Below are 25,805 nucleotides of genomic sequence, written 5' to 3'. Positions count from 1 at the left end.
TGGATTATTCAATAGGATTAATTTAGAATAACTTTAAACTTAACTTTAAAATATCAGTATCATATATATATATATATATATATGTATTTTACAAAATTACAGATGTACATTAAAACTGTGACATTGTTGACGAAGTTTAATTGAATTTGAAAAAATTTTATATACATATGGAATATATTTCATTCAAATTATGAATGATTTATGAATATGTATCGTGTATTAGTACTATTTCTATTTTTCCATCTAATTTCTTAATTTTCAGTAACAATTTATGGACTAAAAGGTACATATAATTTTTTTACTAAAATAAAAAATGTCATTATAAAATTATGGAGCGTTTTATAAGGCCATTATTAGATGAAATTTGAGATTTATTACGTGAAGAGTAAAGGAAGTATGATAGAAATCAGGCTCAAATCCAAATCCTGAACATACAAAATGAGTCGTGATCAGGATACCGATAGAAACGTTATCAGAATTATAATATTTATCATTTCAAAATTTGATTACATAGAAAATCCTAAGATTTCCTCAAAACATCTATTTTATCTATAATACAGACTTGCCAACTGAAAATAATAATAATTATCCCTATTATCACTAATTTTCTATACGAACTATAACAATTCTTTAGAAATTTTATGTTGTACTTAGTTACAACATTATAGCATAGTATGTGGAAAATTTACGACATAACTTTCTAAATCATAAGTAGTACAAATATACGTAAGTACCAACTAATAGTTTAGTCATCTATTAGTTTAGAATACATAGAATTGCCATAAATTTTTGTAAATGGCTAAAGTATTTCAAGAGACACCTTTAGCACATTTTAATTACTATTGAGCGATGCTTCATTAGCATATTTAGTATCGAATTCTATTTCATGTCCAATGATATAATTCAATTAAATTAAATAATTTATGAAGTTCGAATGAAATGACAATGATTATCCAATTCTAATTTACAATACAATCCATTAATATTATATTGCAGAATGACATCAGGTGTTGGCAAAAATCAACATTGTAATACTAAAAAGAATCCAACGTACATGCAGACGTATGAGTCGGATGTGGTTGACGTGATGTGATACCACGTATAAAGCAGTAGCGGCCATTCGATTTTCGATGGTACTTCAAGTACCACCATAAAGCGCCACTATAAAACGCCCCGACACTTTGGCTCTCTTTTACTCTCTTTTACACCACACTGCGTGACGTAATTTAACGCGTTTCTTCTCCCTTCAATCTCATTCCCCAGCTATTAGTCTTTTCCTTTTTTTTTTCTTTTTCACTTCACTTTCTCTTAAAATTTGTTGTTTTTTTCTTCCTTTTCCCACTTTTCCACACACCCTATGCATCAATAAAATGAAAAAAATATTGTAAAACATATTATGCAAAACAGTGCAAAAATGCCCGAAACAAATGTAAAAAAGTATTATATCAAGCCTATATTACGCACAAAATTTTCTGTATGTAATATACAAATAATGAATTGAAAGCATAAATCGTTGTTATACTGTGAAACGTTGTTGTAAAAATATATTATTTGAAAGAAATAAAATATTTTGAATTAAATTTGTACTGAGAAAGAAACCCCAGGACCACGTTCAAAATTCCAAAATCAAAATTGACGTTAATCATTAAGGTAATCAAACTTCATTCGATTCAAACAATTATAATGTTATATTAACAATAATTTTTCAAATTTTCATCAATTCTTTAGTAAACAACTTTTCCTTCAAAATAAACAAATTTTTTTTTTTTTTTTTCTTTCATTTTTAGAGTCAATTTTACTGCTTTATAATTGCTTGACGTATAATTGAATAAATTACTTTCCATCTAGCAATATCTCTTTGTTAAAATTCCATAAATAATTCAATTTGACTATTATTATATCTCCAAGCATAATTATATAAATATATATGTAATTGTATGATTGGTTATTGATATTTACGATACTGGCTTATAATATTAAGCTTCTTACTCCATGATTATGAAATGGCTTTATTCTCAAAGATCACTAATCTATTTTCTTTACTTACTACCATAAATTATACTTCCAAATTCTATAATATAATGTGCTAATTGTACATATTTTTTACTTTCTGATCATCGCACCGGATTATTCAATCGATTGCAAATTATGCTTTCTTACCTAACACATAATAAAAGCATAAAAACATTAATTTTATATTACACTGCAACTTACTAACTCTCCTAACCATAATAATACATTAAATATCACAATAGACTAGAAAGTAAATAATAAAATTTTGATATCCAGGAATTAAATAAAAAATTATTCTCAGTCACTTCACCGTAGTATTTACAGCGAAGATATCATACATTTCCACACTACATCCTCAACGAGTGCCGGCCATTCTACGAAATGTGGTCATGTAGGAATGGGCAAAGCCTAAGAAGGTCTCCACATACGCTGACTGTTCATTCCATATGAATATCAGAAAATGGCTATTTTTCATCGGAGGTAGAGCCTCTTTCAATATCGAATGGCAATCTTAAGCAGCTTGTAGGGAGACTAATACCGCTACCGACCGAACAATAAATTATAATGTGGCAACCGACATTCATCCGTTATTGGCAAACGGCTATCAGTGCTTTTCGGCAATACCAATGTCCATGATTATCTCCTAAAATGGAAAATATTTATGCCTTTTCTAAGCAATTATAATCTTCCTCGTTGAGAGTTGAGAGATTGACGTGAAGTTTGGTAAATTGCGATGTAGGAAAAGCGCCAGCGGCGAACGGACGAGGCTCTTACAGTTACAATTTGATGAGCTTCTAATGAAATTTCGAATTAGTGTATTTCAGCATATATTCGTATTGCGCAGTGCACAAATATATGTAAAAAATGTATTTAAAGGCATAATTACAAAAGAAAATTGTAAATGAGTTCTCGCTTTAAATTCACGTTACATTGCAATTATGGAAGAAAAAAACAATCCAATACTATGGGGAGAAATATATTAAGAATAATCGATAGCATAACGTAACATAAATTAATTATCCAAATAGAATAGTGTCGCTCGTATAAAATATCATTAGTTATCATAGTCAGGCCTTTTCAGCATAATTTGGGCAATTTCTATTCGGTCCATAGCAAATTGACCATCATTCCTCCTCACCCATCTCCACCCCCCCCCCTATTTTCGTACCAGCAGATTTCACCAACTCAAATTTCTCCGAACATTTCAACCACCACGAGAGAACATGAGAGAAGCATAACCTTCGCACAGTTATATCATTTAAAATGTTACCGTAATTACATGTAAAAGTAGAATCTGTTGTACGACCGCTGGCGAATAAAAAAATTAGTGTCCATCGTAAAATGATACCTATGGACATTCGTATGAATAGTAAAGAATGTGTCGATATGCTTATTTATTTATCTATTAGGCGTTATTTTGTTAAAATACAATAATGCAGTAAATTTTTGTAAATTATTTGTGCTCTCAGTGATTCTCAATACAGTGACGAAGTGTTAACATAAAGATGTGTGGTCAATCTTTCAGAGACGGATGCTAAATCTTTTATTTAAAAATCTTTTCACGAGCCGCCATCGTTAATATAAATACAAAAAAATTTTTCGAAACTTTTCTGTTAAACGCTAAAAACATTTACAAAAATTGACAATGAAAATTAATTGATTTCGATAAGAAAAAGAAAAGCTTAAATTATCTAGAAAATATGTAATTCATTTATAGCTCTGAAATGAATGAAATTTTCCTCAAGTTTTTTTTCGCTGTTTTTTTTTCACTTTCATTATCTTCTTTTGAAAATTCGAAAAAATTGAAATATGTAAAAATTTCTTTCGACTTCTTGCATTTATGGCTATTTTATTTCACTTAAAGAGTTTTCACGTATACTACAGTCTTGCTATTGCCATTACTTTCTTAACCTAATTTTAATCCATATCAAGGCGCGCTAAAGTAAAAAATGAGAATAAATTATGTTTAGAGAAAGCAAAAACAGAATAAAGGAAGCACGAAGGAGATAAAGGCATTTGATTACCTTCAAATTATACGATTTTGTCTATTCATAGTTTTTATCTTTCTCCCCATCTTCTATAGACTTTTTCTTTCGTTTGAACTTAAGTGCATATATAAGTCCGAACGAGCTAATGCAAAGTTTTATCCAACAATTTAATGACACTAAAAAGTTCTCGAGGGTAAGGTATATCGCCTATGAATAACAGTGAATAATAACGATAATAAAAAAGAACGTGTACAGTTGGAGAAAAATTGAATGAAAAGTTTAAGTAACGCTCATTAGCATAACTTGGTATATGAGATTTTCCTTAACACGTAATGTGTGAATATCCTTGACTATATATTATAATGTTTTTATATTTGCCAAATCCTTTAACTCACATGCTGCCTTTCTATCCGTTTACGTGGCACAAAGCAAAAGTACTATACACATGGCAAATATTAATTTTGTTCTCAAATTTAATCATACACTATATATATATATATATATATATATATATATATAACCATAATCTATTTTTATTAATTCTTATATTACATCAAAACGAAGAAGCTAATATAACTTTTTCAACTTTGCTTTAAAAGATTTAAATTTGTATTTTTATTTTATAAATTAGTTCGTTTGAAGCTTAACTTTTTAAAGAGATCTGATTACGCCTATCAAGAATTAAAATTGTAAGAAAAGTTGCGATTCTAGCGACTTAATTTTTTCCCATTTTGTCAATGTGGACAGGCCAAAGTCAGATAAGAATTCGCTTATCCGCAAAGGATACAGCTATGTGATAATTAATAAAAGCAGATTTCGTTAATTAAATATAAAAACAAAATTAACAAAACTGTATTTTCAACCGTACATTTACAGTTTCTTTCATGGTTATGTAATGAAATAAAAAGAGTATCAATTTTATAAGTGAAACTAATGCGGAATATACCCAAATTATAAAATAATCTTCAAAGTATTCACATAATTAAGATGGCGAAACAAAGTACATCAGCGAAATCCACTATAATGTGTTAAAACATATGATCAGTAGATTCGGAATAAAGTAAGAAAGAATGGAAGATATCTCATGCGGAAAAATACTGAAGGCGAGTTCTCCCATAGAAACAATGGTGCGTGATTAGCCAAATCACTTAGTTATCGCCGCTTCTTATTCATACTCTTCCACCGATTCTATAAACACAAGCTGCGAGCAAAGTTACTTTCGGCTTTGTACTATAATGACATGACTAGTCTCCATAAAGTGCACACTTTAATGTAAAAATTTGGAAATGAGTTGTTACAGTGATTGCAGACTTAATCGAGCAGTGTAATTACGTAACTTATAGCGCTCGTTAAGGAGGAATAATTCGATTCTTTTATTGCATTTATGTGCGCTTGGAGTATGTAGATTTTTATAGGAGAAACAGCGCGTTAAGTAGGATTTTGTTGCATGATGATGAAAACGAATGATGAAATATTTGAGGTGAAGATGCGATGTAAAAATTTATATAATAATTATATGGTAGAAAAATTTGATATTGCACTCATGGCTTACTATTACAATAAAATTACAAACATATAGACAGATGTAATTTTTAATGTAATAAATACAATAATAGCTTATAGATGTTATTTTTAAGACAAAATATGATCAACTTAATATATATATTAAAATTACAATGTAAAGATAATTTACATGTTAATGGCTGGGTAAATATGAACGTATAAATATTGTAGTGAAACTATCAATTTTACTATTATTTGCTATTAAACTACCAATAAAACTACCTAATAAAAATTTTTTTAGACAAATACGATATGGATGACAAATTTAATATGTCAAGTGATTATCCTGCTATATTGATAAGGAAGTAAATTTTATCCGACATACGCGTGTTGTATTAAAAACACCTGATTAATTTTAGTAGTTTTCTATAGAAATCGTTCACAGTAATCATTATATTATCATAAACAAACTTATCCATTCACAATAAGACTCAATAAATTAAAAATAGAAGCAGCCAGTACGACGCCCACCTCCAACGATAAATTCTCGATAATATTTTTCTCTCGACATTCCTTACTCTCTTTCTTCACTACCAAATAAACCTATCCGCCACCGTAAAATGAAAAACAATGATTTTAGGCTGCACGAATAGATTGTCATAATGATCATGAGTGTAATTGATTTTCTGATTTATGAATGTTATGGGTACCATAGGAGTGTATCATAGGACATGGTAATTTAATTACTACAATTAAAATATCTATCGATAGTTTTTGAACAAATTATATGTCTGGACACACATAGGTATATATATATATATATATTTTTTTTAACAACAATAATTATCTATAAATTATATCGCTTGTTTTCCAACCGAAGATACTCTGCTCAAATTTCATTCTGAATGGTGCTGAATTTTTTCATTGCCTCTTTTACAGTAAAACTACTATTGCAAAATATCCAAATGTCCAAATCCATTTACAAAATACTTACATAATGAATTTTCATTCGCTATATGCAATAATAAATTTTCATAATAATACATTATGTCTAGGATCTCTTATACTATACAAATTAAATTTAATTGGACTTTAGCATAGAGAAAATATTGAATTATTAAAACGATTTATATGTTACGAAATATAAATTCCCATGATTTAGTACAAAATATAATTACAATGTTTAGTATTTATTGTTTCATTAAAATAGACTTTACACGTGTATCTAAATGGAGTAAGAAAAAATATATATTTCGCGCTTAAATTTAAGATAAAATTAAGAACATTTGATGTCAATATTAAAAATAAAAATAAATCACCATAACATAGATTAATTATACGAACATTAATATTACCTTCAATATATTTTCCAAACAATTCAATATATTTTAAACATTTTGAAATTACCTAATCTAATTAACTAATCAAAGTAAAACTTCATATATACTAGAAATTATAAAAGAAAAATGATTGTAGCATGTGTTTCGGATTTTATAGATAGGAACAGTGATGAACGACAGGATATGATTAATCTACTTATTACTGGAAATCAATCGATTATGTTTAATGCACGCACCTCCATAAAATATTGAAATTATAAAATAACTATATAAAATATATAAAAAGAAAGCTTGGAATGAATGTTTTTTAATCTACTTCAATAGCAAATGATGTACAAATGTCAATATTTCAAAAATTTTATTTAGTTGTTGTTAGTTACATTATCTCATTCTGTTGGACTCTTTGAGCAAAGTCTAAAGAAAAACCCATGCATATAAATTTTTAATGCATTAACAATATATATTTTATATGATTACTTAAGATAAATAATAATAATTTTATCAATTTTACTTGCATCTTTGTTAGTAATTGGGATTAATAAATAATAAAATGATGAGATTGAATTTTTTTTTCTCTCGGCTTCTAGCGCTTGTTATCCCTTCGTTTGTTTCCACTACGTCTTAACACCGTTAAATTTCCCGTAAATTTTCCCACCTTTTCTCACCATAAAGATATCGTTTCGTTTCAACTTTACTACAATTACGAGTTTACATATATTATTATTTTAGCCGATTACAACCTTATCGAATGAACCTTAAATATGTCGAATCATTTCTAAAAGCTTTATTTTTTATACTATTAAAATAACTTTTAGTCGTCGAACATAAACATCATATTCATTTCATTAGAAAAATTTGGTTTTATAATATTCAATAATAACAATTCCCAAATATTTACATTAATTAAACTATACTTGATAAAAATAAAAATAAAATAAAAAAAAAAAAAGAACAAATCATTTTTAAAATTTCTAACTTGGTTAAGTAATTTGACATTATATATTACTACGAACAATTATAATTATGCACATTTTTACATACACTTGAAATCAGATATATAACCATCAGTATATTTTGTAATCCATACACTTAGGGTGTAATAATGCACCCTATGGTCCATTCTCCGTAAATGTAATGTCGCAACCAAATCAAAGCACTTTTTTCTATATTCAAATTAAGCTCTGTGCTTTTGATTAAGAAAAAAATTATCAGAAAATATCTATATGAAATTTTAAATTCATATCTTTGACAGATAAATGCAAAAATCGACCTGCACCGGAAGAGTATGAAATTATACAGACAACGAGTATATAGATACATTTGTAATATAAAAAAAGTAATAGAGTTGATATAAATAAATAAATAAATAAATGAATAAATGAATATATATATATATATATATGTATGTATGTATGTATGTATGTATGTATGTATGTATGTATTGGATTAAGATTGGAAAACAGATATCTGTGTAATAAAAGCTCGTAATGCTGTTATTGGCAAGCTGTGATTTATCCTCGCCAAATGCAGCAGTAGTAGAAACAACAGCAACAGCATCAAGAGACAACTCGAGCTGAGAGAACACACGTTTTTCTGATCTCATCTCTATTTCTTTCTCGCTTCAGTTCGACGACTCACACCTCCAATTCGCTACGATAGGTTTACGTGCATTCGTCTCTTTCTATTTGAACGTCACCCCGTCCCGCCCATTCCCTGCGCTGCTTAGCCATGTAGTCGACAATTTATGGGTCGTCGAACAAGTGAAAGAAAGATGAATGAGGATAACGTTTTCAAACTAAAAATAACGATTGGTCGGTTTAAATGTTAATCTCCTATATAAGCGACAATTATTGATATTTATAAAAAGCGATGACAATTACGCAATACAAAAATTGATAAAAACGAGGATGGTTGACGTTCTATTAATCGATATAATAATTATTATACGGATTAAGAATTATTTTCAAAATTGGGTTTTAATATTATCTCTATCCGATAAGCAGAATTTTTATTAAATAATGAAAATTTTAAATCTCCAATAGTTGAGAAGATTATATAATTAAACTTATAATTTTTATGTAAATTTAATTACAATTTTCATTTTTTATAATTTAGAACAATGAGAGAATTTTATTAAATGCGAGTGCAGATAAAAATTATGCAATAGCGAAAAGCTCAAATTAAAAATTATAAAATTATACCAAGCAAATAAAAATGTTTTTAATGCTACAATTATTACTATAAACATTAACTATTAAATTCAAAAATTCAAAAATTTCTTTTAGAAAATTTAATATTAACCTCTTTAAATAGAAAAAGGTTACTATGTAAATTAATAAAAGAGAATTTTTAACGATTATTTTTATATATAATAGAAATTTTTAATATAAAAACTTGTTACTTTAAAATTGTTAAATGCATGTATATTAAATAAATATTTTAAAATATATGTGTGTATATATATATATATATATATATATATATATATATGTACGTATTTGTATGTGTATTTATATGTCTCATCTATTTTAATTCATTTGAATTTATATATTTTTATGAACTTTTTCTAAATTAAAAATCAATATGTCGAATAAACGTATATGAAATGAAATTAAGATTTCTACCTGAAAAGAATTTATCCCCTGTTAAGTGTATTAATCGATCTTATAAACTACATTATAAATCTATATTATAAATCAAATGACTTCGAGAATTTGAAAGTAAATAGTAAAGTCAAACTCAAACAGATATTAAATTTAATATATATTTGAACGAATCGTCTATATTTGTAATTTACTAAATTATATTTGTAATGTACAGTATGAAAATTAATTAATTTACCGATTGAAGGAAACGTTGTTTCTTGTTATATTAATTGGTTAAGTACATTTTCTCGTTAATCCAATGTTAAATTTAACAACGCGCATACATATGTATGTGTGTATATAAGTGTCAGTGTGTGTGCGTGTGCGTGCGTGTGCGTGTGCGTGTTTGTGTATTTATATAAATATGCAAATATCTTTGTAACTACCCATGAGGTTTACTATATTTAATAAGAAAAAGTGGTTTTTCTGTAGCTTCCGCTATTTGGCTTTTTTCATCAGTTGTGTACATTTCAAAGTTGTATTCATGTTTTTCATAAATGAAAACGATGTCGATGCCTAGGCGATACTTTTGATAGACATTAAACATCGTAGGTAATCGGTCGACCTGAGAAAGACGAGTATGGATGTGGAAAAGTATTTACCGTATCAATACCGTGTAAATAAGCAATAAGTTAACCACATCGTGGAATAAATTTTTTGATATATATTTCCATTTAGAATTCAATCAAATGTAAAATACATTCTTAAAACGGCATTCAAAATATTGTTTTCTACAATTCTATAATTCACAAATAATATTATAAAATATACTCAATCTAGAATCAGTTTTAATAAATAACTGTAAAAATTAAAATTTTGATTAACTTAGAAATATGTTTATAATTTTTTCAAAGTTGTATCGTTGCACCATAATTAAGCCAGATAATATTTACAATTTTTCGAATAATAGATGTAGCTAAATTGTAATATATGATAGAAATTAAGGAAAATATTACAATATTATTATACTTCAGAATCCTACATATAGCTAATCATAGACGTCAGAGTTGTAATTTTATATAAAATTAATGCATTAATGCATTAATGATCTATTATTATGACGCATTGGTAATAAGAAAAAACATAAATACGTAATAAGACAAATATTAAATTTACCATTGTAATATGAATCATTATATTTTTCATATATTTCAATAGAAATTGAAAATCAGTAACATAATTAAATTCCTTAAATGCACATGTAAATTTATATAAATTGATAAACAAATTTTATTATACATTATTAATTTATTGCGATGCACGACATTAGTTGTGATAATATTGAACTTTTGAATCATGTATACATCAATTATATTGCTAAATTGTCGGTTTATTTATTTCCAAACAATGTTTTAATTCGATTAATTTGTTATTGCATTCATTAAATTTCAAATATTTTATTACATTAAAATATGTTTAATAAAATTTATATAAACTTTCAAGCACGTTAAACTTTAATAAATTTAATTTAAAATTTTTAAATTTATTATTTACCATTATAATTTATTATTGAATAATTAATAATTCTACGTGCACGTTTAAGAAAAGTATTTTAACGCTATCGATAACATATAATTTTTAAGTGTTGTCAAGTTAGTCAATACAAATTTAATGTGCAAAATAAAAATTTGTCAATATATGCTCATTCTCTCGTATTAATGGTATTAAAAACTGTATTGTCAAAATTTCTTGAAAAAAAAGAAACATTTGAATGCCTGTTCTTTCCACCCATACTTAGATTGAAAATACTCATTTTTTAATGAAAAGAAATTAATATTGTTTTTTCGATTTAATTAAGCTGACAAGTGATACGGATGATGTATCCGAGAAGACTTACATTACCTATCGATACCTTTTCATAATACATTTGTGATTTAGAAAGTAATATTAATATATAAATTAAAATATTCCAGGCTAAATGCATCGTCAGTTTGTACTGCAGTCATTATTCAATTGTCCAGCAAATGACGTTAATGTAGTAAAAATATTTATCATATAAAATATATTAAAGTAATATTAAATTATATATTTTATATTATTCATTTTAATTATGAATGTATTTTCATGTAAAAAAAAACGAAAATAAATATCTCTAAAATTTAATATTTAATGAAAAATAGTATTAAAATTTCTATTAAAGAAATTGTATTTTTGCTATGTGAGACAGATAAAATAGGATAAGAGAGAGAGAGAGAGAGAGAGAGAGAAAGAGTTAAGAGGATAATAATCAAAAAGCCCTTTTATTGTAATTCTAATACTTATTGTAAGATGCTGTTTATGTTCTAAGAAGCTATCTATTTTCCAAGCTATTTAAAGAAGTTTGTTTTATGTAAAACATATGTTGACATTTAACAAAGTATTTTTTTGTATTTCGTTATTTAAAAATTTCTATAGTACTTGAGTACATATTAAATACGTAATTGAGAAAACTTTGATGCCCTCTCATCCAATAGACTGAACCGTATCTACCAAAGAATCTATAATTAGTAAAAGTATCCTGATTTCACTCACAGCACACAGAGAGAGAGAGAGAGAGAGAGAGAGAGAGAGAGAGAGAGAGAGAGAAAAAGGATATTGAAAAAGTCAGAGTAAGACTTTGCACGTCTGACTGAAATTCTTCTGACACTCGATTCGAGCTTATACAGCACATCAGCGTCCCGGCAACGTTGGCATCATGGTTTGCGGGGGCGACGGGGGCATTGGAAGTTGTAGGGGCGGTGAAATCGGCAGCAGTCCGAGCAACTTCAGCGTCCATATAGACCTTGTTAAAGGGTGCGCCGTGAATATCGCCACAAAAAAGTCGCTTTAAAGTTCTGTCACGTACACGACGTTACGTGGTTACAGTATAGCCAGTGTGAGTGCTCCTGTTTCTCTCATTTCCTCCTCTTTTTAACTCCCTTTTTTCTTTTTTACGCGTTTATTTTCTTTTGGTCTTAGGACTTTAAGGTCATACTCATTATGCGTGAAGTTTTATTGCGGCTTCGATAATCGAAACGCCTAAAATTGCCTTACTCTTTTAATTTTTTGTGTTTATTATTTTCTAATATATACTTGGGTAATAATTAATATTTGTAATTAATTTATTCATGGGATCAAAGGTATAATTTATTTAATTACGCTAACTAAATGAATGGAAATTATAATTTCAAACAGATAAAAAAACGAATGTGTTACTATGAAGTAATATATTTCCATTATATAGACATTATATCTATGTATAAATTATTAGAGTTTTTATGGATTTGTATTGATAAATCTGAATATTATCGGAGTAAAAATCCGAGAAAAAATATTTATAATCGTTTATAAATCGTTACTATTGTTTCTTGGTCTTTAAGTAAAGTCACATTAAAAAAACTTTATTTTTTAAATTGAAATTGATTTTATGTATGAAATAGCATGAAAAATTTAATTGTTTTTAAAATCTATCCACTATAGATATATTTTATAAATTAGACGTGTAATGAGATTTAAGAAGATGTTTAATATGGAATAGGCAAACACTGGGACATGTCATACTATCCGTTTTGATTTTAATATATATATATATATATATATTAATATACGTTTTTTTACATTAAAAAGTGCCGATTAAAATATAAATAAATAAGAAAATTTTATAACTTCTAAGTTGGTATTTTTCCCAGTATGTAGATTCATAAAAAGTAATGGACATATAAAATTCTTTATTAAAATATTTGATAATTTTGGAATTTCATTGGAACGATCATCCATATGTGAAAAAAAAAATTGTGAAAAAATAAACGACCTACATTTGTGTAGGACATCAGGAATACCTACGATCGTTCAGAATAGCCACCTTGAGAATTTCGTTCGTGTCGCAAATCTTAAGTCAGCCTCCGAGTTATACAGATATAAATTGACCAAGAATGGGAATTTCTTTTTCTGTTCATAGCAATGTTCCTAGCAATAGCGTAGAATGTGTGTGACTTGACGTACAATCTCTGTACATGTAACAAGTCACGAAAATGCAATGTTCTCCTTTATTTTATGCGATCTACAAGGGACCATATAAAATGCGATACCTTAGTTGTTCGTTTTCGATCTCCAGGGAACAATTGTAGCCTTGCAATGCATAGGGATATTCGACATTTGTAAATATTTTCCATTCGGCAAAATTGATTCTTAACTTCGCGGGATTATTTTACTTTATTCATCTACTCTTATTAAAAATTCAAATTAAAGCTCAAAGTTAATTGTTACATTGAACTCTCGTCATTTTGTTAAATACAATTTTAATTAAAGCTTAAGATTTTGAATTCGTCATTATAAATTTAAGGGAGAAAATATATTCAAATAAAATATTCGATTAACTTGACATTAAACAAACAATTAAATTGACTATTAATTGACTTAATTATTAAATTGGATTTTTTCCACTGCATTTTTCTTTGATAGTTTCTATCTAATTTATATTAAGCATACAAACTATATAATTGACAATTTAAAAAATGTCAATATCGCAATCTTTATCAGTATATTCTTAAGATAGAGTTTCAAAATAATCAAAATTTTGAGTAATTAGACAAGTGAATACTCATTTTAATGTATATATATATATATATATGTATATGTATGTATATATATATATGTAATATATATATATATATATATATATATATATATATACTCCCTTACTGTTAGTATATTCGAATAGTCTGGCTTTAGTGCGCATAATGAAGCTTCGTCTCGATAAATTGATTTAAAGGACCTGAAAGCGACTCCACTTATTCACGACCTGCCTCCATTCCATAGAGAACTAAAATGAGACAAAAAGGGATAGTCGTATCATAAACCCTCGTGCGAAATGACGAAGAGAACGCGAATCGTGAAAACAGGATCAGATGGTGAATCCGTAGGTGGGCGTGTGTTGGGAGGAGGGGGAACGGGAGAGACAATACAGAGATAGGATGATAGAGAGAAAAAAGCGAGAGGATAGAATTGGACTTTCTGCTGCAGTTCGAAAAAAGGAATCCAGGAAATAAAGTTCGTAACTATTTGAACCAATGCCAGTGGGGAGGGGAAAGCTCTCGCAAACCAAGTGACTACTTTTCCTCGGCCGTTACTTCCGCCCCTGAGAAATTATTTTGTAAGTTTTGTTCCCTGTGACTACATCGCAGATTGAGAATCTTTTAATTGTGCCAACAGTTCCAAGTATCTCTTCGGCACGTTCTATCCTTGTAACGGAAAATTAGAGTGGGGAAGGGCGTGACGAGGAGGGAGAGAGCGAGTGAGAGTGAGAGTGAGGGTGAGAAAGAGAAGAGGAGTCGGAAAGAAGTCAAGGGGAATGAAGAGTCGAGGCGTGATATCACGTGCTCGTTGCCCCGGAATCTTTTCCTTTTATTTCCACCACTTTGAGTCTCGTTATAGTAAAAACATTAAAATTACACCTTTTATTGGGTAAGCTTTGCTAGATTGTTGACATTGATATAATCTATATTAATTCGATTTTGTTCTTTTTTTGCATTCGAAAGTGCATATAATTGAACAAATATTAAATAACATTAGCTTTGAATTATTAATTTAAAAAATAATTCCAATTCATGTTTTCGAGAACTTTGATATACAGACTTAATGGTTGAAAGTCATTTAATATTTTGAAAAATACTATAAATCTTGGATAAAATTATTAAAATCTATTAAATAAGATTGATGCAACAATACAATTTCTTTTATATTAGCAACTTTTTTATTAACTATTCCTTAAGTTTATCAATATGTATATATATAAAGATAATTAATAAGGTATAAAAAAAATATTTGAAAAATAATTGATACGTAGAAAATATGAATTGATACAGTCATTTATTCTACCAAAGTATTTTTCTATTTACATTTTTGTTTTATAACAATAAAATTCAAGAAATTAGTATACAAAATTAAATTACAAATTGAAATAATTAAAAGACAATATTTTTTAACTATATGGCAATCCAAATATGTGAAGATAGAAGTCACATATGTCTATAGATACACTAAGAGCTTTCGAGATCCTACATAACCATCTATTAATTTTTGAATGTAAAGTGACAAATCATGCATATTCATGATTTATCATGAATTCGACTAAATTAAATTTAGCGGATCAATTATTTTTAAATTTTAATACGAAGACATAGCTAAATATGAAATTTCGACTATCCATCTAAAATATATGTAGAGAATATTCCAATGAAGTTTCAATAGAATTTCAGTACCATTTGTTTTTATAAAACGAATTTCAGAGTTATTAATTTTAGAATTATATATATATATATATATATATATATTAATGCATCATATATAAGGAGATAATTTATATAATTGAAATAAATAATAGTACAAAAATTGTTACTACTTTATATTATAATATGAACGAATTAGTCAACTATATATTTGGTAAACAATTCAAGAAAGAAATATGATCTAAATTTTTATAATTTGAGATTGGTGGATTAACATAGAAAGTTTAAATTATTGGCAATTTCTCTTTAAATTTATACCATACATTGTATCGTTATTATTAATTTTTTATTCTTTATTTGTAATAATATTATAATTAAATTTTTATTTTCTAATAAAATGAATTTATAAGATTCTTGACTGCGGTAAAAGAGATATAAATTTTATTAATACTCATTTAGGATAAAAGAATTAAATTGCCATTATAATATTCTTTTAAATTGAGATAAACTAATATATATATATATATATATATATATATATATATGTATATGTCATGAGTTCTGTAAAATCATTCTGTTATTGCATTATTTTATTTTAGGTCTGTCAATCTCTCTCTCTCTCTCTCTCTCTGCCTCTGTCCATCTATTTAAATACATTTACACACGCACGCATACATACATATACACGCACGCACGCGCGCGCTCGCGCAAACACACACACCCATATATATATATATATATATATATAATATATAGATACATGTATATATTCTGAGTAGTTGCATTGACATCTCTATAACTGTCGCATCCGGTATTTTGGTTAAATATTTAATATTTGAAAAGTATTCGTTTTCTCCCTCTCACTCTTTATATGTACTACTGCTGCAGTTGGAAAAGAGAAAATTTGACTATACTTATGTACGTGGACATAGATATATATATATATATATATATATATATATATATATGTGCGTGCGTGCGTGCGTGTGTGTGTGTGTACTATTTTATGTCAAATAAAAAATATTTTCATTTGCTTTTTTTAAAATAGCAAATCACCTTTTCCATGGCAATATAGCATCTTTTTATTTTAAAATTTCACACATATCTATTTTCATCTCAAATAAAAATAAGATGACAGAGAAAAAACCGCAAAATAAAAAAGGATATTGGGAAAAAGGGAAAATGCTAACGTATTTGAACAAGAACATGTTGAAAGAGTAGCGTTTTGTAGAAATGCACCTTTCTACATATATAAATATTTTTTCAAAGCGAGATGGTCTGGTGCAAATATGTCAAACTCTCAGTGAGTTGGACATGAAGATATGCGAATCCGTACATAACTGAATATATTAAATACAAAAAAATCATAAGAAAGTTTTGTATAAATTTTAAAAACTCGAATGAAATATTAGCGTTAATGTGTCGTTAGTCTTTATTATAAAGTACTATTATAATAAATAATGAACAATTTGTAAATTTCATGATGAAGTATGTAAATACTTCATTATACTAGGAATAAAATTAAAGAAACAAAGTCCCATCAGCAAGAGCATGCTCAATAGCTCCTCAAAATTCATAATTTTTTAAAATAAACAGAATATTAAAATAAATAAGATTATGATAATTCATAATGCTAAATAGCCTCAATTATATACGGCTTTCATTACTATCAGTGCAAAAGAATTTTTAATAAATTAAAACATAAATTTCATGAAATATGCAAATCATTAAGAGAAGTATTATTTATTTTTGACATTATATGCAATTACGCTATCTCATGAAATATATTTAATTCGAATTATTTCTCAATTAAAATTCAGCGGAAAGCTTTTTCCTTTAGTTTTTCTAACATCTATGACCTAACCATTTTATTGTTTATAAAAAAATATTTTATTTCTAGAATATTCGTGAGAACGGATTTTAATAATTGATATAATTAATAAAGAACAGCAGAACAGTGTTATTTTAAAATGATAAGATACAAAAAGTGTATATCTTGAAAGTTACAAATACATAAGACCTTTTATTATTATCTAATACATATAACAGAATTGAAGTAGTCCCAGCCATTTAAGATTTTAGTATATGAGTTTATATGTAGCAATTTTTAATAATGACTCCATAAATGTATTTTAACATTCAATGTATTGAGTAAAAAGCTACAAATTTATTTAGTTTAGCATGTGCAAAATTCTGAATCGTGCTTCATTTTAACAGCCTAAAGGTTATTTTCGCTCTACATATCTTTGAATTTACGCTGAATATTGTCAAAGTATTTACTTAAATTTCCAAAAGTTTTTTATTAAATTATATTTATAAAAATTATCAATGCCCTTTAGCTAAGAATAAACTATTCGTATAATTATTCTAATTATTATAATACTTATTAATATGATTCGTGGCTATTCTTCTTAACTTTTCGAATTCCATTGTCATCGATACGTTTATTGTTATTATTATTATTATTATTATTATTATTATTATTATTATTATTAAAATAATATTAGGGAATTCAAACTCCATCATTCCTAATAATTTAATTTTTACTTCTTATCCGCTAAATGTAACAAAATCAATTATTCGTTTTTTAAATCAAATGACAAAATAATGTATTAGGAAAAAGCTTATTATATATAATCTCGCACATTTACTTCTATAACACGTTTAAGTTGCTTGAACAAGAACACAAAAAATACATAATTTAATTTTTTTTTAACATAAAGTCAATTTCAAATAATTTCTAATTCAAATGCTTATTTTTAATAACAAGTTTTGGTTTAATAAACTAATGTGAATAGCCCTATTGATAAATTAAATTTTGCATTATATCTTTCATAATATGAAATATACATTGTATTTGTTTTACGATAAGCTTCTGTCGGTCGAAAGATTCCTATTAAATCAAGATTTTTTTGATAAGTCAACAGCGAGTCAACAGTGCTCGGTGAATTGCTGAATCGGTGCTGCATATAATCGATATGAAGAACGAAATAATCTGACCTTTTGATCTCGCTCTACTCGAACTTGTGAGGGCCATACCACTAGAATGAGGATTAATATCAAAAAAAGATCTAAAATGCAAGTACATGACGGGATTGAAAAACTTTTACTCCAATCTTCGATTCAACGTTTTGAAATAAAAACTGAGAATAGCCGAAGACTCGCAGTATCTCCATGAACTTGTTACTTAATCTATTTACTATTAATGTATGTATATATACATATTTATAAGGCCAGAAGTTCGTTAAAAATTTAATTTGAATTTATCTAGCATTCCATAAAAGGAATGCCATTTCTTTGTCTATTGTTCTGATTTCTTTTTTCTTTTGCAAGTATCAACGTGAATCAATTATTGTATCTCGTCATTAAAATCCATTTAATAATTCCTACGGTTGAATGACGCTAAGTGGCGCGATATAACCGAGCGTACATGTTGTTCGGGAACTTGCGAAGATTTAAGCTGAAACAAATACTGCAAACTACATTACTCCTCCATGTGATCTCCCATTTAATTCAACAGATGGCATTATCATGATCTCGCAGAGATAAAAATGATAAAATTAGCCTCCTATCAGTGGGCCAGTATAAATGAAAGTTAGGTGGTCCCGTCGAGTCCTACATCGTACAATGACGAAAAATTTCTCCTCATCCTGCTTCAGCTCCGTAAATATATCATGTGCTAACGAGAATTGGAGAGCTCGAACATTTTGTGCCAAAGTAGGAAAGGGCTTTCAAGGCTCTGGCAATTCAAACTTTGCTACGGTGCAGTGGCGGGATTCTGAAACGTGCGTTTTCAGCCTTTCAGCAACGCGTGAACCACACGGGCCGCATAACTCCGCATAACAAGTGAAAGCCTGAGCCCAGACTTTGCTACGTAAGGTTTAATGAAACGGTGGGATTTCACTTTCAAACTTATCTTTATATTATTTACAGTCATGTATCCTTTTTATTTAGCTTGACTTTATCGTATTATAGGGCTTATGGAGAAATTTTCATGCGCGAGTCGCCTTGCCATTAATTCGTAATTGGCTATTAGTGTGTTTGAATTTGACGATATGATGAATAACTATTTAAGAGAGAAAGACGATGTATTTTATTTAATCGTATTGCGTAAAATCGTGCAATTTCCAAGATTTAACTATTTCTTATACTCAAGTCTTTGTGAAATTTTACTTTGATAATCCGCTGCCCAAAGGCGTTTACGGCTATGAATATTACAGTTCAACATTAAAGCATGACTAGGAAGGGCTAATTTTGGCTTGCAGTTCAAATTATTTCAACTTATCTTCAGGATTTATTTTTTAGCGGTGATTTTCCTTGACTTAGGACAGAGTTTAGGAGATTTGAAAATCTCATTTCTATCCTAATAATCCCTACTCTGTCCCTATAAATATCAAATTATGCTTTCAGCTTTTATCTTTGATGATATTACGGGAATTGGAATAAATTTATATTACAATAAGACAATAAAATATTACAATAAAGTACAAAAATTATATCATTGAAGTTTCATACTTTAACAACTTATTGTAAAATCTAGCTGTTATAAGGACTATGTTTCATGCTTGGTTGCATTAAATTTTTTATATATTTTATGGAAAACTTTCTCCAAACTGTAATTTACATAAATATAATGTTGAAGTTTTAATAGCCTATAATCCATAAGGCAAACAAAGATGAACATACTTTAGATAGAATGATAGGTTGATGCATGAAAATCTTCGGTACATAGTCTAACTTTTTATCATTGTATCGCATCATTAATTATTATTTTTTTCGTTAAATATTTGTTAATAAGTAATATCTTTTTCAATTTAATATTTTCTCATCAATATGTAATTTTCAGAATGACAATATTTTAACTGCAATTTAATTGAAACTTTGTTTATAATAAGTTAATAGATTGATGATCTTGATAGATAAATTCGAAATATTCAAATATGAGTTTACAATGGTTTCAGCTAAAAAATTGACTACCAACTACATTTGACATATTAACTAAGTTATTCTCTGTAATACGAGGAATAGTGTGGCAATAATTTTATACTCAAATAGCAACTTATTGATAAGCGAGAGCTAGTAATGCTGAATAATTGAAAAGAAGGATTTAATGAATAGTCATACATAAACGTAGCGAGACAATATAATTGTGCAATACTATTAGAAACGAAGCATCAGCGCATACACTCATAATCAATATTATACTTAAAATAATTTAATTTATTGATTCATATCACCGACCAGAATAGAAAACATTATTTTCCAAATACACGCGTATAAATGTATGACGGGTGTCGGTCAATTAATTCAGATATCGAACAAGAATTATTTTTAGTACGACTGATCATAGAGAAGCAAGAAGAAGCTTCATTGAATGTTCATTGATACAATCAAAGAGCCAGTTACGAGGACTATAGATTCATCGTGAAGAATAAAATCGTTAAAAAGGTTTCGAATACTATGTTATATACCATATACTCGACCGGTAACTAAACCACATGTGATTTACGTATTCCAACGAATCTCTGACATGCTTTAGGTATTTTGCTGTACTACTATTTGGCTTTCACGAGCTAAACTAGCTGTTAATTTTTTTTTTTTTTTTTTACCTTAGCTGCCTTTATTTTACTTCATTCGCGTTATATCTACATAAAAGCTCTGACGTTTATACATAGTTTTTCATTGGCGGTTAGGGTGTGGAGGGGATTGTTTTACATCGAAGTAATTGAAAATGTAGTTTTTTTGTTTTTGTTTTTTGTTTTTCCCTTTTTAGTTCTAGTAACACTTATTTATAGAAAACGTAGAGCTTATCGGCGAAATTTCGTAACTTTGGTATTAAGGATCACAATTACTTATTACGTACGTACGTGGGAGCAAATGTCACAAAAGTCTTATGAAATTATGTGTAGGAGGCTCGATCCCGTATCACGTAACGTACGTGAGAAACGAATGATTCTAGTCAGCAATCCCTTATTCTCCTCTAATAGGTCTAATCATTGAGCAAATGACATTGCCAATAAAGGCGTCATTCGATCGATCACTTACCAGATACGGAGAGATGAACGGTCCTTATTAGGGGTGGATGAGCGCTGACTTGGCATTCGTAAACGCCGGTGTCTCTCTCAGTCGCGGAACTCAGCCGTAGACGCCAATTGTTCGGCATCTCAGAATCGAGGGAGAACCGGGAGTCGCTGGAGTACGTCTGCTGTCCAAAGGTAAGCAGGTGAAGCTCATCGCCGCGTCTACGCACCCACGAGACCTGAAACGAAAGGCTTTGCTTTCACTATATTCAAACTTAGCATGGCTAATCTCTAGATTATATCCATCTAAAATCAATTATATCTCATTTTTCTACCCCGTCTCGATAATTTCGTATTTTTTTATTAACAAGTAGTGGGACGAATTATAACAAATATTGGTATTTCGATAATAAACCAATTATGAGATAAAAGATTTTTCATGAAATTTTATTTTTTATACAAAATAAATACAAAAATATACCTAATGAAAGTTCGAAAGACTTTAAATTATATGTTTAAGTATAAATTTATATCATACTTATGTGAACACATGCGAAAGTATCTATAGCGAGCTGAGATTAAACCATCGAATAAATATTTATTGAGATGAACGAATGTGAAATGACCGAACTCATAAAAAATCATAAATAAGTTATTAATAACACGCGATTTACAAAACTTAATAAATTGTAAAACAATTCTCGCAATTTCCAATCGAGTATTCCGGAATAAGGACTTTCGACGAATAAATGTACTACTTCACGTAAATAATTGCTTTTAAAATTATATTCTATTCTTTACTGATGTGCGTATAAAGCATAAACGAAAATCTATTTTCGCTCATTGTGTATGTAGTATAATGCTAAGAGTGCTTAAGATTTTTCAAATAACATTTAGCTTATTAATAATAAATTTAAACAATTTATATAATATTATTACATAATATTATATATATTATATAACAGATTAATTGTATAAAGTTATAACGCAATAGATAATGAAATCAACTAAATCAATATAAATATCTATAATACATGACATATTTTGAAATATAAACTCTGTATGTATTGTGCACTGTGGATTTTTAAAATACTAAAATCATTGGAGTAACTTTATCATTGAATTGCACTGATGTGAAATGTAAATATAATAGCCTCAAACATTTTTTTATCCTACTTAAGAAATTAAGAGTGATGTATTTAAAAAAAAAAAAAAAATCAAGAAAACTTAATATTTGAAGAAATAATTACACAAATACAAATTCTTCTAAATTTTTATCTGTCTCTGTCCAAAATTACATAGATTTTTTAATGTAATATATATATATATATATATATATATATATATATATATATATATATATATATAATATAACCTCCACTGCTATTTCTCGCTTAATCATAACTATCCACTCGCTTGAACAAATTCCCGTAGTTTAAGCATTTTTCTTCACTCTATTCTTCTATAATAAAATTCACAATTGCAAAAATTGCAGTTAAATACGTCTTCAGCTTATAGGTCATTCAATGCCCTTTTATCGATAAATAAAAAAAATAAAAAAAAAGAACAGAAAAAGGAGAGACACAGAGAGAGAGAGAGAGAGAGAGAGAGAGAGAGAGAGATAGAGAGAGAGAATGATAGAAGATAAAAAAAGAAAGAAAAAGGAAAAAAAAAGTAATGCTCAATATAACGAATGCATGAACATGCGTACGCCTGTAGAAGAAAAGGGAATCTGAGAAAATTGAATTACGAGGTAGTATATTTTTCGATAAAATTCTGCACTTTGATAGACATCTCTCACGGGACAACTGCCTTCCACTGGATCCTGTATGCGCTGGATATGCAAATCTGTAGAGGGAATGATTCGTACCGTATACAGCAGATATATCGGGAAGCCCATTCATTTCTGCATTACGATACCATAGATTTATTTTACACCAACACCGCTTAATCTTCATTTGTCATTATTGATGATCTTTCAAAATATTAATCTTTTTTTACAAACCATTTGAAAATTACATTTATTCTAAAAAAACATCTTTGCAAATCGAAAGGAAATTCTCGTATATTAATAATCCATACGGTTAAAAAGTACAAGCGATAGATCATGTCGAAATTTAATCACATTTTATAAATAAAAGCTACTCGAAAAATTTATTGCAGAATATAAAAGTACGATGGAACTTATTTTTATATTTTCATACATTTCTTATAAATTTAAATTCATTACTGGTTTATTAAAGTACACATCACTCTATTCCTTAAATATAATATTCATACTATTACATATAATTTAGTTAGATCTAATTTTATATTAATGCAATTTACTACGAAACTATTTATATTAAAGTTTTCAAGTATTACTAGCAAAAATAACTTTAATTCGAATCTAGAAATGAAATAAGAGTAGAAATAAAACTATTCGTTTAAAACTTCTTGATTTATACATGCATATATATATATATATATAAATTAAGAAAAATTATTCAAAATAAATTATGAAATATAAAAAATGTAATGATCGGCAATATTAGTAATGGATTTATATGTTTAACTTATAAATCTTTGTAAAATGAGATTTAATGACACATCTATGAGAAATTTTTCTTATCGTTCAAGTATATTAATTTATATTTTATGAATTTTTTATTTAAGTTTAAATTGTAAACTAAGCATCAACTTATCTTATTATCGCTTTCTTTCTATTTATAAATTTAGAATAAAGCTTGTTTACGTAAAAACTTTTCTGAAATTCATGTGAATTATATATCGATAAATATACTCGTAATTAATAGCGAATGTAACTTTGACAGTTGAGAAAAAGTTAAAAAAAAAAATAAAAAAACCATATCCGAAATCGAGGAACATATTGCTCATTTATTATTGCAGTTCTTATCGACAGGAGTGCTTTTATAAAATATCGACGACAGAGAGAGCCATAATCAATTATATATGCATGGTTGTCGTTGACCCCCGTTGCACTATTTTAAAATTTTAACCATCAAGACCAAAAGGAGTTAAAAGTTAAAGAATCATTAGCTGAGAAGCTTCGCTTATACTTTTTTCTTTTTCGATTTTTGTTCCCTGAACCGTTTCCCTCTCTCTCTCTCTCTCTCTCTCTCTCTCTCTCTCTCTCTCTCTCTCTCTCTCTCTCTCTGTCTCTCTACTACTTTTTCTCGTTCCATTTTGCAGCTTTGAGAAAAAAAGCTCAAGTTTTGCTGCATAATGGGCCCGAATGCAGTGGAGAGTCAGAAGTAGAGTCATTTGTCACCATTATAAAGGGCTCAACAATGAATAATTTCATATCAAAGAACGTGAAGTTTTATGCTAGAGTGAGATAGAAAATTCAGCAGCGTCAAAGACGTATTGCACTTATATGCCTACGATTCTCCTTCGCTTGAAATTATTCTCTGCATACATCTCGTGCTTATACGCTTTGTGATCGAGAGAAAATTGTATAGAATAAACCATTGTAGCGTCTGCATACATAGATAATAATGGAAAATTCCCAAATACTTGTATCGACAATTATCTCGAAGACCGATCTTCTTTCATTGGGAAAAGTAATTATGAAAATTAAGGAATTTATTTAAAAATAAATACTTCAAAGATTCTCAAATATTTTATCTTTAAATTACAGTCAATATAATTATAGAACATTTTAATCACACATTCTTAAAGGATTTTCAATGGTCATAACTTGTATTCTCACGATTAAATTGTTAATTAATCATCCCAGAAACGAGTACTCTAAAATAAATTAATTTTAAATTACCTATACTACTCCATTAATAATTTTATTTATAAATTTGAGAGATATTTCCTAAAATACGTCATCGAATTATTTTCGTAATTGATTTTAAAAAATCATATATAATTAACGATAGACATTTTTTATTTAATTATTCTAAAAATAATTATGAACATTTTACAATGTAATCCTACATCTATATTAATTTATGTATTATATTTATCAGTGGATTATATGAGAAAAGCACGTTTTGAAATAATGTTAATTAACATGAAATGAATGTAAAGTTTAATACAAAATTTTTTTAATAACTACAATTTAAACTATTATCTTTATTACACTGAATCTCGTTTCTCCTCT

General features: G+C 27.8%; 1 protein-coding gene across 1 annotated transcript in view; it reads right to left on the bottom strand.

Annotated features, from left to right (window-relative positions):
• LOC105367548 (defective proboscis extension response 14) overlaps positions 1 to 25,805 on the bottom strand; it is a 205,719-nt gene that overhangs the window by 144,872 nt on the left and 35,042 nt on the right. Inside the window, exon 4 of the mRNA XM_011506302.1 lies at positions 21,720 to 21,933. Coding sequence (XP_011504604.1) covers positions 21,720 to 21,933 — 214 coding nt within the window. The remainder of the gene's footprint in view (positions 1 to 21,719; positions 21,934 to 25,805) is intronic.

This window comes from Ceratosolen solmsi, unplaced genomic scaffold (assembly GCF_000503995.2).
Source record: "Ceratosolen solmsi marchali unplaced genomic scaffold, CerSol_1.0 scaffold7, whole genome shotgun sequence".
NCBI lineage: Eukaryota > Metazoa > Arthropoda > Insecta > Hymenoptera > Agaonidae > Ceratosolen > Ceratosolen solmsi.
This window is presented reverse-complemented; position numbering and strand designations above follow the sequence as displayed.